The sequence below is a fragment of the Phocoena phocoena genome, chromosome 15 (genome assembly GCF_963924675.1).
Source record: "Phocoena phocoena chromosome 15, mPhoPho1.1, whole genome shotgun sequence".
NCBI lineage: Eukaryota > Metazoa > Chordata > Mammalia > Artiodactyla > Phocoenidae > Phocoena > Phocoena phocoena.
The window spans coordinates 17,585,843-17,600,374 of record NC_089233.1 but is presented as its reverse complement, the minus strand read 5'-3'; the positions used below and the strand labels follow the sequence as shown (position 1 = coordinate 17,600,374).

The 14,532-nt window shown below is 57.1% G+C and overlaps 1 protein-coding gene across 2 annotated transcripts in view; it reads right to left on the bottom strand.

Annotated features, from left to right (window-relative positions):
- Positions 1-857: 857 nt before the first annotated feature.
- NSMCE1 (NSE1 homolog, SMC5-SMC6 complex component) overlaps positions 858-14,532 on the bottom strand; it is a 32,987-nt gene continuing 19,312 nt past the window's right edge. For both annotated transcript variants that reach the window (XM_065892706.1, XM_065892707.1), the window contains exons 3-8: positions 9,418-9,539; positions 8,572-8,649; positions 7,225-7,371; positions 2,502-2,618; positions 1,556-1,676; positions 858-1,075 (exon numbers count right to left, since the gene is read on the bottom strand). In XM_065892706.1, coding sequence (XP_065748778.1) covers positions 996-1,075; positions 1,556-1,676; positions 2,502-2,618; positions 7,225-7,371; positions 8,572-8,649; positions 9,418-9,539 — 665 coding nt within the window. In that variant the 3' untranslated portion in view covers positions 858-995. The remainder of the gene's footprint in view (positions 1,076-1,555; positions 1,677-2,501; positions 2,619-7,224; positions 7,372-8,571; positions 8,650-9,417; positions 9,540-14,532) is intronic.

Sequence of the window (14,532 nt, the reverse complement as noted above, 5' to 3'; positions counted from 1 at the left end):
CCGTGTTTTAGGCGCCAGCGTGAGGCCAACACTCATGATAACAGGGCAGAGAGAGAAATACGGATGCTTGGAACCACTAAGTCAAGCCTCTCCTAAAGGACCCCCTCTGGCCAAGTCCTTCCTTGTTTAAGCCTCTCTGAGTTGGGTTTGCTGTCATGACTGAAGGGGTCCTGATTGATTCTGGGGTGGAAGGGAGGCGAGACAGGGAGTCAAAATAGTGCGGCCAGTGTGAGGGTCAGAGACACGCGGGGAGGTGGGGGACTGGAGTGGAGGTGGTGACAGCCTAACCAAGATCTAAAGGGTGGACAGGTGTTGCCCGCAAGGGCGGGACACACGAGGGGAGGGCAGGCAGGCGGGGGAGACGTGTGTGCAGAGGCCTGGCGGTGAGGAACACGATGGTTTGTTCAGGGACAGAAAGAAATGCCGTGCCCTGGAAGGTAGGAGGGGAGAGGGGCTGCGGTACACGGGGCCCCATCGCGTGGCCCGGGCTCGCGGGCAAGGGCAGTCAGCAGGGGCGTGCCGGGCCGCCCGGCACGGTGGGAAGGTGACTCCGCGGGAGAAGCCTGGAGCCGGTGGGTGACGCCGCTCAGGCCGGTGCGTCTTGGGCCAAGGAGGGTGCAGCCCCGGGGGCGTCGGGGGGCCAAGGCCAAGGCGCCCACAAGCCCAAGTCGGGCCGGCCAGTGTGGGTGGGATGGGTGACCACAGCTGGGGACCGAAGGCAAAGCCGCCCTGAGCAAGTGGCCTCAGACGGTGCCGGGCAGGAGGAGCTCTGCCAGCCTCACTCCGGAGCCCAAGCCGGGGGGCTCCCAACTCTCAGCTCCAGGAAAGGGGGCACCCGACCACAGACGAGGCCGAGGTGGCTGCTTAGTAAGTTTATTCCAAACCCATTAACAAGTGAACGTAAAAGATAAAGGAGGTGAATCACGTGCAACACGAAACTGATGCGTCTCTTCCAAACGGGGCACGCCAGTCACTCCCCTGAAGGCGGTGGCCGGCTAGTGCTGCCTGGATCGCAAGGACCTTTTGTTCGATTTGGAGATGCTGGCCTCCCTCTCCTTCTCGGGGTCAAAGACTTCTGTACGCAGAAAAGCCAGAAAATGCTGTGAACGGTGCGGCCGGCTGCCATCCACAGCCACGGCTGTGTGCCAAGGACTCTGTCCTATGGAACATTCTACTCTCCAGGAAGGCAGAATTAGCCCCAGTTGACAGATAAACAAACAGAGGGAGCTGGGGGCACCGCTTATACCTCCCCTCCCGAGACAGCTGCCGGGGGGAGAGCCTCGTCTACACCAGACCCTCACATGCCTCAGGATGTCTACCAGGGTCTAGGGAGCCTGTGGAACAGGGCAAGCGAAAGCCGGCTCCGCTTACAGCAGAAGCTGCCTCAGCGAGTGCAGCTCGGGTCCTGCGCACACGTGACGGCTCTGTTGGAGCACCCCGCCTCCCTGCCCCCCGTGGCCCCTGAGGGCCACGCACCACAATTCGGACACGCTCGCAGCCCTGCCAGCCCAGCCGCCCAGAGGCCAGGAGGAGACAGCGGCTTAGGGACACGAACCTGGTATCTCGTGGGGCCAGTAGTCTTTACAATGGGGGCAGCGCAGCTCCGAATGGGACTGGAAGTACTTGGCCACACAAGGCAAGTGCATCCTGATTCCACAGGTCTCGCAGCTTTGACCCTGAAATGAGAAAGGTGATGGCCGTGGAGCCCACCGTGTTCATAAACCTTCAGGAAACTGCAAGGAAAACGTCCCACAGGCTCAGTATTTTTGTCTTCTAGGCCCCAGGTTAATAATAAGAACAACCCGTAAGTCTAACTTAGTGCAGTGGGTTTTAGTAAAGAATCTGACGAATGAGCACACGGGGAGGAAGCTCAAGGCTCCAAAGGCCGGAGCGCGGCAGCGGGGGCGGCAGGCCAGGCCCTTGGAGCAGCAAGGCTAGTCCCAGGCTCCCAGCATGTGTGGGTCCTGCAGTGGGCGTGAGGACGGCCGCTTTGCAGAAGGCACTTTAGCAACGTGGAGCAAAGCTTTCAACAGTCGTGTGTGCACTCTGTTCCAGAAACTCCACTCCCAGGAATTCAACCCAAGAAAACAACCAGGTGCCCAAGGATGGACGTGCAAAGAGGCCTATCCCGGTGTAGGTGACGATCGCAAAAAGATAAAAAGGAAACAAACATCCAGCACTGGTCCAGCTGCTCTGCTCTGCAGCCCTACAAAGTACACAGGGGAAAACAGATGACGGGGAAACCATGGTTGAGACGGAAAGGTGTTCACCACACAGCTGCCGAGATAATATGGACCACACAGAAGACCTCTGAGAGCCTTATCTGGATAAAAAGTAGAAAGAGCCCTGGGACGAGAACAGAGGGACCAGGGAGAGGCGGGCCTTCGTGTGCTCATCCTCGGACACTTCTGCAGAGACGCCCATCTTCTGCCCACGCTGGAGGAAGGCCTGGGGGCCAGAGAGAGAGTTCTAGAAAGTGCCCGCCCCCGGCCCTGCGGTACCTGGATGAGGAGGCTGTGACAGATGGTGCAGACTTTCACGGCGTCGGGGTACGTCTCCCGGATGTACTGCTCCATCTCCAGGATGGCCCGGCCGTGCAGGGTGAACTCCCCTTCCTTCTGCAGGGACACAACAGGAAGAGGCATCTTTTACGAAACTGGCACACCTGGCCCTCTTCCCACCCTGTATCTCTGCTCCCATGGCCCGAGGCCCAGAAACGGGGAGAGGTCCACACGCCCCTCGCCGCACAGGCTTTCACCAACCCCAGTCAACAGGCATCCACGCCGGCCTCCTGCAGAGCCTCTAGTGGGGAAAACTTAGGTAAGACCTAAAAGGAAACCGAGGCAAGGACCCCCGCCCCCGCATCTTCTTGGCGCCTTCCTTGTGCCTTCACAGACGGGAATCATGGATCTTGCACGGCAGCCCCACGTGTGAGGCCTGCCCAGCCCCCCCCCCAGATGAGGACAGAGGCCGGGAAAGGGAGGCAGTGATCCCACAGCATGAACTCCATCCCCTACCCAAGCGCCCACTTCCTCCTCTCCTCCCCAGAGCCCCCCAGCCCCACCCCCAGGGAGCAGCACAGCAGATGCCCCCAGCCCTGCTGCCTGGAGCCACCAAGGGGACCATCCGTGATCACTTCCAGCCGCGCCACTTTACGGGCAACGCTGGAGACGGTCCAGGGAGGCCCCCGGCGTGGCTGGGTGGCATGGCTGGTGGGGCCTCCCGGTTCCCCCAACCAGACACGGTGGAAAGCCAGGACGTACAGAAAACCTGGCTGCGGTAACTACCCTACGGCCAGCTCACAGGGCAGAGGCAGGGGTCACAGAGGCCCACGGACGTTTATTCATGAAAGCCGACTAGTGAAGCAGGAGATGAACCTCTTAACCATGTTCGTTCCCCTCTGCTGCCCGCGCTGCGGGGGGAGGAGCTGCCGGTGGGGCTCCTGGGCAAAGGGCGCTGGAGGGCCGGTGGGGCCGGTGGGCAGGCCGACGTTGCAGGCCTCAGGAGAAGCCACTACCGGAACCTGCGGCTGCTGGGTCAGCCCAGCACTCCTTCGTGTCTCCGCTCTTCTCCACCTGACACCTGCAACGAGCGGGGCCCACTTCACACTCCCTCCCCACCGTAAGCCAGCCAGGAAGTGCATTCACTCTGGGCCTCCAGTGGCAGGCGGACAACCACCCAGAGGGAGACACGGCAAATGGGCGCAGTCAGAGAGCAGGAGCGCTGACCGTGGAGAGCAGGGCGGGCAGGCAGGACGCAGCCCGGGGACTCTCACAAGTGGACGGGGGCCCGGCACAAGGCGCTGGTGTCCCGCGCCGCAGGCTGTCAGGCCAGCCAGGAAGCGGACAGGAGCTCTGTGCCCCTTAGGTGCTGGGCACGGGAGGGCGGGCCTCCCAGGCTGCCCTGGGTCCTGTGGCTGCTACCTTCTCAAAAGCTCCCCAGTCCGTAACAACGCTCCATCTCCAGGGCCACCCTCCCCCTCCTAACTGCCCTCTGGGCCCACCCTTGCCCCTCTGCAACCCTGTCCAGCGACCTGAGCTCTGCGAGGCCCAGCCCTGTGATGCTCCGCCGTTCTTAGGCTGAAGAACCAAACCCCTTACTGCCCACCTCCAGGCGCACCTTGTCCCCTCTTCCAGAGCGCCCAGCCGCAGGCTCCTTGCGCCCACCATGCCCACGCGGGCACAGGCTGCTCCTTCTGCCCTGGACCATGGTCCCCACCCCCAGTCCAGGTGCCTTCTATCCAGCCTTCAGCTGAGTGTCACTTCCTCTGCAGAGGGCAGGTTCCTCTGTTAGCGCTGTCATAAAACCCTGTTTCCTCTCTATCTGTAACTCTACTTCAGCGAGATGCGGGGCTGACCTCCAGCTCCCTCCCCAGACCGTGGGCCGGCCCGGTTTTGCTCACTCTGTGTTCCCAGCACGTGATGCAAGGCCCAGCGCTCAGCAGTGCTGTGATAAACGTCTAAAGGAAGAGTTAAGTAGCCCTTGCATCGATCCCAAGGAGGAACGCCTGAGGCTGGGGTGAGCAAGTTCAAGTTCAGTGTCAGGCTCGAGTTGCAGTTACTAAACGTCTTCTAGCTGCCTGAGACTGTGCCCAGTGCTTACTGTTCATGACCCCACTCATCCTCGGGGCCCCGTCACCGGGACAGGCGGCCTGCCCTGGATCTCCAAGGAAGACCCAAACCCAAGTTATCTCCCAGGCCTCACAGCCGTCCTTTGAGCTGGGATCCTGCAGTGGGGACTGGTCCCTAGGGTGTGCAGAGATGCAGCTGCCCGCAGACACCCAAGCTCCAAGGATCCGTGCTTTCTCTGAGGCCTCCTCCATATCTTGGGGCCTCGCCTGCTGACCCTGACCACCCCCTCCTCCAGGGTCCCCTGAGGGGCTGCACAGGTGCCTCAGCACCTCCGTACCCTGTGCAAGGCCAGGGCGGACGGAGCCTTGCACAGGGTACCGGGTGCAGGGTACCGGGCAGGGCTCTCCAGGTATTTTCGTAACGAAGTGCCGTCAGGTGACATTCCCCCACAGCGTGGCTTCTGAGGAAAGTCCCGTTTCTGAGAGGCTGAGGGTAAGACTCAGACGTGGTCCCTCCGGTCAAGGTGCTGCCCCAGGAAGACTGGTCGGGGAACTGGCCAGCACTCACCTCGCAGCCCCTCAGCTGTTCCTCGAGAAGTGCCACAGAACTCACCGCCACGCCCATGCCGACCACTTCAGAGAGCACTCCACCCTCGCTACAAAAACACCTGCGTGCCACCACCGTCCTCATCCTTCAGACGGGAAACAGGCTCAGAGGCGAGAAGCCACCGCCAGAGGTACTGGCAAGGCCAGAGGAGGACCCTGGGGGTGTCTCACCACCATGCCCTCCCCCTCCTCCCGGGTCTGTTCCTTTGTCCACACGAGGCCGGAGGGGTCAGTCAGCACAGGGGGTCCCCGGAGGCCGTCGGGGCTGCGGAGGCCAGCGCTCAGGGAACCCCAGCCCTGGAAGGACGCACCAGCACCTCCACTTCACTGAGGAAGAAGCAGAGAGCACGGGAGGCAGGGCCCAAGGCAAGTCCAGCGGACCCCAGGGGCGTCCTTTCTTTCTGTCGTCCCTGCTCTGGGCAGCAAAGCATCAGTGCCGGTAAAGTCGGGCGCACAGCCCTGCACCGTGGTGGGACAGCACCTGCATGTGCGAGACACACATGACCACCCCGGGGCCCAGAGCCGGGCACAGAGGCTGCGCCTGGGCAGCAGAGGGCGAGCTTCGGGGGATACGACGGGTGTTCGTACCCACACAGTCCCGTATGAATACTGCTATTTCCTAATCTACGAGGATTTCTTGTATTATTTTGGGGGTAAGTTTTAGATAAATGCTGTTCCTCTGGAACTTCATCTACCCACCCGGTCGCCGTTCAGGAAGTAGCACCTCCAGGAGTGATGAAGTACAACGATGAGGTCACAGTCCCCAGCCTTAGAAAGCCTGGCCCGAGGACACAGCATGGTCAGTTATGACCCGAGCTGCCCGAGAACATTCCATATCGCCAAATCCACCCCAGAGAGGAAGAAGAACTGCGACAAAGCAATTGATGGGGACCTGCAGTCACCCAAGCTGGGGCCTGAACGTGGCTCTGCCACTTGCCGGGTGTGGGACTTCACCCAGATCACGGAGCTGCAGTGGGTTCAGCTACAAAACAGAGCTAAGGGGCTCCCCGCCCTCACAGGGCGGCTGGGAGGACCCAAGCACATGCTGCGCAGACACGCCCAGAGACGCTGGCACCCACTAGCAGCTCCCCCTCCCCCTGCCCTCGCTGCTGTGGCCTCTTCAGACATTTCCTCCCATCAGGCAAGTACCTCAGGCACTGAACGTTTCTGGTCAGGCTACCAGGGCCCGCCCACCCTCTGAGATCAGTAACTCAGAACACTGTCGCCAGGACTCCAGAGGTGAGCTCCACCCCAAAAGGAAGTGAAGCATCGTGTCACCACAGCAGCGGCCTCCCACCAAATGAGGAAGTTGAGGGACTGTCTTGGCACGTCCTGCCCAGACACAGGCCCCCGAGGGGCAGAGCTGTGGTGCACGAGGCAGCGCTGAGCCTGTCTGACTCGCGTTTCTTGGAAACGGTGGTGCGTTTGTGGAAAAAGAACTGAAACATCTGACTGCTCCAGCCAACAGAATTAGACACGGGGCGTCGAGAAACTTGAACCTCTCAGATTCCTACAGCTCCTCTCCAAACGCTTATCTACACGTCCCCTTTGCTGTTTAAGGGCCACTATCTAAGTGAAAGAACCCCACAGCGCTGGTCCTGGGTAACATGACGCTGGCAACGATAACCAGGACGGGGACGGCGATTCCCGGGAGGGCCCAGCACTGGCACCCAACACGGCGGCTCGCCCCGCTCGCCACAACCCTGGGGGCGCACGCCACCCCCACAGGAACGCGGGGGCACCCGCGCCAGGGTTCGGGCCCAGGGCTGACGTCAGTGCCGTGCTCCTGCGTGCCACACTACATGGCCTGCCTGGGAGCAGAGTCTGGGGTCCACGGCTCTGCCACTTCCAGCTGGGGCTCCCCCGGGTCACGTGAGTGAACAGGAGGTTCCAGTCCTCCTCGCAGGGTCACTGTGGGCCTCAAAGCAGAGAAGGGAACCAAACGGGCCTGGCTCAACAGATGTCCATTAGATACAATATGGTTTTGGAGGAAAAACTGATTCATTCTAAAAAGTGAGCCAAGCTGGAAAATCCACTGTACGAAGTACCTCAATCAGCCATTTGTTTTGTACGAACTTCTGCAGCACATGCTCGGCTTCCTTCTTCCTCATCTTCTTGCCCTTAAGCTGATCAACCAGGTTCAAAATATTTGTGGAAGATGCAAAGCCAGTTTCTGAGTCAATAATCAGTTCCAACTGGAAGAAACAGATACCACATTCATCTATTAAACTGGCAAAAACAACTTTCAAGCAATAATACCAATTCTGGCAGGGGTGCAGTTAAACTATTCATATCACAGGCAGAACTGTAGGACTCTTCAGGAAAATAACGTAATAATATGCATCCAAAGCCATAAACAGTTTTGACCCAAAAGTCTCTCCTGTAACACCATCCCAAATGAATGACCTTAATGCCCCCCCAAATCAAGAAGGGTCACTTCACCTCCCTGAAGATGGAGAAGCTGAGGAATGAATGAATAAGGAAACGGGGCAGCACCCCTCCTACTCAAAGGTGCGCAGACCATCAGGGCTGGTCTGAGTGGCAGGCTGGAGTCGGGAAGGGCAGGAGAGCAGGGTGGGCCGCGAGAGCACGCTCGGGAGCTGCAGAGGCACTGTGGACCCAGGGCCGCGAGAGGCCGGCCAACTGCCCTAACACTTCTGCCCACAGCAGGGCACAGCCACTGAGAAGACAGCTTTCCTGCACACACAAGTGTGTCTGGCATCTTAGAGCCCAGTTCTCAACCCTGGCTGCTGATCGTCCCCAGGGGAGGTTTAGGAAGGAATGATTCTAGGACTCGGTCAGTCCTCAGAGACTTGGACTCGACAGACCTGAGGCCAGAATGTCTGCGTTGTTTTTACCTCCCCAGTTATTACGGTGCATCCAGAGCTGAGAACCACTGTCTTGACCGGGTGCTCAGCCAGGTGCGTGACAAGGTGGCTGAGCGAACAGCTCCAAAGCCAGGCGGGCAGAGCAGCGCTTCACAAATGTCCCTGTGCAAGCGGGTCGGGGGCACCTTCTTAGAATGCAGGGTCACATTCAGCAGCCGGGTGGGGGCTGGGATTCGGCCTTTCTAGCAAAAGCTCCCGGGCGATGCTGCCACAGTACCAGGCAGTGACACCTATTCACCTGCATCACACACCCAGGAGGCCCACTGTTGCTCAACCAGCTGGGGTCAAACCCGGACCGGCCTTTCTTTCCTAGGCAGCCGTGGCAACCTCCCCAGCAATCACCTGGCAGCTATGAATTCTGGGCGAGGCGCTTGGTGACATCCCGCTGCAAAGGGCTTTCTCGGGCAGCAGTGGTGACCCTCTAAGATTGCAGTTTCCATTTCCAGTGAAAGACAGGTATTCCTATAAGAAGCCCAGCTGCTGGGCAATGGGAGTTACTGTACTTACAGCCTTTCTAAACAGATCCAGCTCATTCTCTGCAAAATCTGAGGCCATTTTAGAAATTGAAGTTGTTGCAAGATTCACCTAAAAAATAAGTCAGCGTGAGGGTCAGGCTGTGCCCTTCACTTGTCAGTTAATTCACTTGTTGGCGCTCTCTCCCTCCCTGCCTCCCTCCCTGCCTTGCCAGTCACGGAGCACCTGTGTCCCGGTACTGTGGGCCACAGGGATAAATTTGTAACCGGTCTTATGTTACAGGCTTAAACCTATAGCTCAGTCAGTATGTCTAATTTTCAGAGATTTTAGAATTCCCAAGATTGTGCGATATCTTCCAAACTCAGATAAATTCAGGAAACTTGTCTGCATGCTAATGGAGCTTCAAATGCAAAAGGCACTGGGAAGTCTGGCAGTAAATAAATCTGATTTACCGATTTGACCCAGCATTTCCATGTTATTTGATTCTATAACCCTTTCTTCCATGGACAACGTTTGGGAAACCCTGGGCTAGAGCCCCTTTCTGTGTGGGCCCGGTGGGTAGGAGCCTGATCTCCCTTGACAGCCTAAGGTGGTTCCCGAGCCAAGGATGGGGGTTTGTATTTCACCTCCTCCCCTAGCTGGGAGGGAAAACCTGAAAACAACAGGAGGCCCCAAATATGTCTCAGTCCTTAGCGGCCATGCACGTGTTTCTTTTCCCAGCTTCTATGTCTTGTTCTAAATGAAAAGGCATCTTATCCCTTTCTCCCTCCAAGCCCTTGGTGAGGCGGGTGCCCCTGCATTCGCCCCAGTAAGGAGGGCACGGGGCTGTCTCCACTGCAGTCCCTCACACATCCACCAGGGGGCTCTGTCTGCACTCACCAGCGCATAAATGGGTCTCCCGTCATCTTCCGTGACGCCTTTCTTTATCTCGATGTACAAAGACTCCAAGACACTGTTAATGTTGTTGATGAAGTCCTCCAACTTCTCTACGGTAGCAGTGCCTGGAAATAAACAGGCAAAAGCAAAAAAGGGGGAGGGTGCTCCATCAAAAAAAGTGCAGCTTGTTTCAACCCCGCCATCACCCTGAACACGGGACAGCAAAGCCAGAAATGGGTGGAGGCCCTGGCCCTGTTGGGTGAGCGCCAACGCCTGTGGCTTCTTTCTTCCTGGAGCAAAGAGACAGCGCTGTGAAGTACAAACGCCTGGGAAATAGCATCTGAGCCTGCTGAGGTCTTCCTGTCTTGGCTGGCAGCCCTCGGCCTCCTCCCCAGCCCCAGTTCCCTGCCGCCCTGTCACTGTCCCCACTCAGCACCTCAGTGCAGTGGGCATCACAGCCTGACTCCTCCGTAGAGCCTCTGCCCCTGCCTGTCCTCATGCACGCGTCAGGTCCACCTCTATCCTTCCTCCCCTTTATTCGACATCCAAACACACATCGAACACTGGCACACCTGTGCTGGCCCGGGGCTGCGACAGTGAAGAATAAAGATGACAGGGTAAGAAGAGCAGCTCACACGGAGCACCCACCCGGGGGAAGGCCCTGATCTGAGTGCTTTTCCTGCCTGCAGAGGGGGGCTCACTCACCCAGCGTTACACCGCCAGGCACAGCGAGCAGCGGGGAGCCCTGACAGCAGGGCCACAGCCCCTGACCTGTATGCCAGCCCCCTCGTGCTGCCCCTGGTGACGCATAAGGCAGCAGCACCCTCTCCAGGGCCACCAGCCTGTCAGAGGAGGGGGTACGGACAGAGCCCGGGGAGCACCGCAGGGGGCTGGGGTAGATGGACAGCAGACTGGCAGGGGAAAGGACTTCTGGGAGGGCTGCGGCGGCAGCAGCAGGAAGCAGATGGCCCAGGGCCCCACGGGCTGGGGGGTGTGTGCCCTTCCTCCCGTGGGATGTGGGAGCCTCTCAGAGCTGGAAGCACAGGAGAGACATGGTCAGCTTTGGGTCCTGGAATCACCCTGTTGTACTGTGAGACTTTTTTAAACCAAACGTATGTATTACTGTTTTCACTTATTAAAATAATTAATTTCAAAAGATTTGTGCCTTAGAAAAATCACTGTAAGAAAAAAACAGCAGGACAACAGACAATATATAACATTATGTTAAAAACAACAATAAAACCAACAAAACAATATGCAGGAAAAAGGCCAGGAAGGTTACCCACAAAACTGATGAACAAGGCCATTGCTAGGAAGGGAACTAAAATGAGGGGGTCATCCCAGGGCACTTGAACTTTATGTTTGGCTTCTTAGAAAGGTACTTGTAAGCTCCTTGTATAGCTAAATGTTATGAAAATTTAAAAAACTAAAAGATCACACTGGTGGCAATGGCGGTTGCAGCCACGTAAAGTTGGCAGCTGTGACACAGGCACGGCATCTGCTGAGGAGGCCCAGAAAAGCTAATGACAAAGACCCGGACAGAAATACTAATACGTGAATCACAGGCGGGATCTAATCTTCCTTTACAACTAAAGTTGCTTAAGTTAAAGAAAAGAAAAAAAAGCAATTTAGGGAATTCCCTGGCAGTGGTCAGGGAATTAAGATCCCTAAAGCCACGTGGTGTGACCAAAAAAAAACAAAAAACGATGAGGAAGAAAGCAATTTAAGGAAAAAATTCGTATTAATAAACAGATGGTACTCGGACGTGGCAAAAATCCTAACGGTAGCGTGATGATGAAATCTGGCCACAGCTGCTGAAACACCATGATCAGAGGAGTGAAACACGGTCACATTTCCTGCCTCCGTGCCCTGCTCACGCGCCCTCCTCCTCACTCCCATCGACCAGTTACGAAAGCAAACTCGCAGGGCACCTTTTTCCACGAGCTGTTCTCTGCTGCCCCGGCACGAAGTGCTCCCGTGCTTTCCTCCGCTCCCACACCACGCAAAGCATCTCGCCCCGGTGTGTGGGGCCAGCTACCATGGACGAGCCACGCGCCCGGCTTGCTGGAGACCCTTCGGCCTCCGGGAAGCACCCGACTCGAGCCTGGGAAACTCAGGCGCGGGGCCCCCAGGCACGAGGAACCATCTCCTGCCCACCAACAGGGCCTCTGCTTTGGGAGCCAGCCCATCCGTCCCAGGTGACGCAGTGGCAAGTCTCACCTCCCCCTGAAAGCGACAATTCACATTTTCCACTGAAAAGGCCTCTCCTGGGTGTCGTTCAGAAGAACGTACTCTGTGGGCAGATCAAAAGCATTCTGCTCCCTCGGACTTTCCTCGTCAGCACGGAGATGAGCTAATAGCCGCCCTGAGCTTTCCCCTCTTCTACCACCTCCAGTCTGCTGTCCGGCCTCACTTTTCAGAAACATGAATGTTCTCAATTTAAGGGAAAAAAAGCCCTTCCTACCACTGACCTTGCCGCAGCCGGCCGCCTACTCAGGGGCTCCCGTGGGCTCCAGCGCACAGCGGCCCCGTCGGGGGCTCAGCCACAGCCCTCTGCTGGGCGGACCTGCCTGTGCTGCCCACGGATGCCCTGCACCATTACCTGGGAATAAGCTGCCCTCCTGTTCAGCCACACCCCCGCCCTAACTGGACTTCTTGGCGCCACAGAGGCAGCAGCAGGGGCCGGCCCAGTTCCGCCCCGCCCCTCTGTGGGCCCCCACGCCAGCCTCTCCGTTTCTCTCATCCCTGAAGGCCACCCGCCACCTCACATCCAACCTCACACATCGAGAACACTTCCCTGCAACCCTCTCTCCACCACGCCTGCTCCAACCAGCCAGGCTTCTGACCGTCTGGCCTCCCAGACACGTCCCTTCCTGTGCAGGCCTGCCCTGACCACAAAGGATCAGGGTTCTGCGCTCTGTCTCTGTTCCTTCCACGGTCCTCAAGCACTTCCTTCCCCATCACACTTTGTTCCAGTTACCAATTCTGGCTGCCCCACTCCCTACATAGACTCTACCAAAGAGTCTTTCTTTACCCCATCTGTGTGATTCTGGTGGGAAAACAAATCCCATAGGCAGAAAACCAGAGTGCAGGAACCTGCAGGGGCCAGGTCCCAGGTCAGCCAACAGTGGGCCAGAACCCGTGCTCGGCCTGTCAGACACCCTCTCAGTCTGAGCAAGGGACAAAGGGATGGCGGGAGGTGGTTCTAGCCCAGTCGCAGCAGGGGGAGGGTGGCTTTGGCCGTGAGGTGCTGCTGTGCTTTCCTGTGCCTGGTGCCCTGGGGCTCCGGCCCATTCCCCAGTCTGGCCACCAGCCAACGGTCAGTCCCGTGTGTTCCTTTCCCAACAGCCTCCCAACATGTTCCTTTTCAGGTTGGCCAGAATTGGGAACTCTTGCTTGCTACCAAGATCCCTGACGTGCCCGTTAAGTGTCAAGGTAACACCAGATCAGTGCTTCCCAAAATCAAGTCTTCAAACCAGCTAATTTTCACTGCTCTGCCCCCTCTCCCTCCCCTCTTCCTGGAGCCCATGGTGGAAAAGCTACAGTTGGCAAATCTGTAGGAACAAAGTGGGCCTAAAGCAGTGTCCGAGGATCCATTTGGCCCCAATATCCTATGAGTCCACGGTCATGATACCGTGCGTGAGATAAAGACCATATCACATGATTTTGAGGCAACTATTTCCAGTCTTGGTTCTACCACTTCAAGGGACCTCAGAGAACTAACGAATAACACTACTCCTCCCTTCAGATCCCGAACCAATTGAGAAAAAAAGATAGGCTTCAGGTAAGTATCAAAATACCAAGTTTTTACAGGTAGAACTGGATCAGAGGCTGGGTCCCTCCACACCAATGACCAGCAGTCAGCAACATGGCATGACCAGCTATAAGAGGTAAAGAACAAGGCCCTGGACCCACCACAGCTGCCTCTTCTCAGAGAGCAAAGAGACACCCTAACCAGGACGATTAGCACCATGGCTGAAGCAAGCAAGGGTCTGTAGATCTTTGGTGCCACCTGTGTTCTCTCTCCGTGTAAGCAGGGTGTACCTGTGCCTTTCTTATGGGGTGTGGTAAGGTTGCTACTGTTGGGCTGAGAACAACAGGCCTGTAAATGTGGGGCTGTCATCACCTTAGGATGTGCTGGACACTGCTCATTAGCTTGGCTCCTTGCATCACCGCAAGAACACTAACTCTATAAGGTGAGCTGTTATTATCACCTTTACATACCAGAGGCTAAACAACTCGCCCAGCGTTGGAAATGGAGCCCAGGCCAAGCTCCTGGGCAAGAAGCCACACAGCCTCTGTGGAGCAGAACAAGTGTCCTCTGGGAACATTCCCTGCCCCAGACCCCACCAAGGTCACACCTACATTCCTCCAGAACTTGGCACTGTGCCTTCAGGGTCACAAAGAGGGACTCGGCCAATACAGAAAGACAGAAAGTATCTGAGCAGTGCCTGGGAAAGATGCCAGAGGCGGTGCTGATGCCACAGGCCTGTGCCCCGAGGCCACGTACAGGGGCTGTGCCTGGCCAACATCCATCATTCCTCCAGCCCTGACTACTCAGCCAGGTCACGGGGGGTCACACGCGCTGCTGCGGGAGGAGCTAAACTAAAGGCCATGGACTCAGGAGAGGACAGAACAGCTCTTTCTTCAGCAGGAAATGCCCTTCTTCTGTTGGGGCAATTAAAAAATGGGACTCAGGGCAGTGGACTGGCTGGGGTAGCACTGAGCAAACGGGACACTTCTCTGAGGAGTGAGAGCTGGTTCAATTCATTTTGAGAGGTCGTTTTTTTTCTGGCCACCACTGTTACCTCCTCTTCTTTTAAAATAAATTTTAATTTAACCAACAAACCTCTTCTTGTTAATCAGAGTCTCTGCTTCCCAGAAGCCTACTGGAACCCAGGGTTCACTGCATACTTGGGCAGCAGGAAGTCTGCCGCCCTAACTTCTGAGCAACAGATAGTTTTGTTCCAAACCAGGCACCACAGATAGAAAACTTTTAGGCAGAGGAAATACTATTTTAGGCAGAGGAAATAATAGCAAGAAACAAGACCCCAGGGGACCAAACCACTTATGAGCCAACTTGCCCCATGAGCACTCTCTCATCTGATGGGGCCAGCT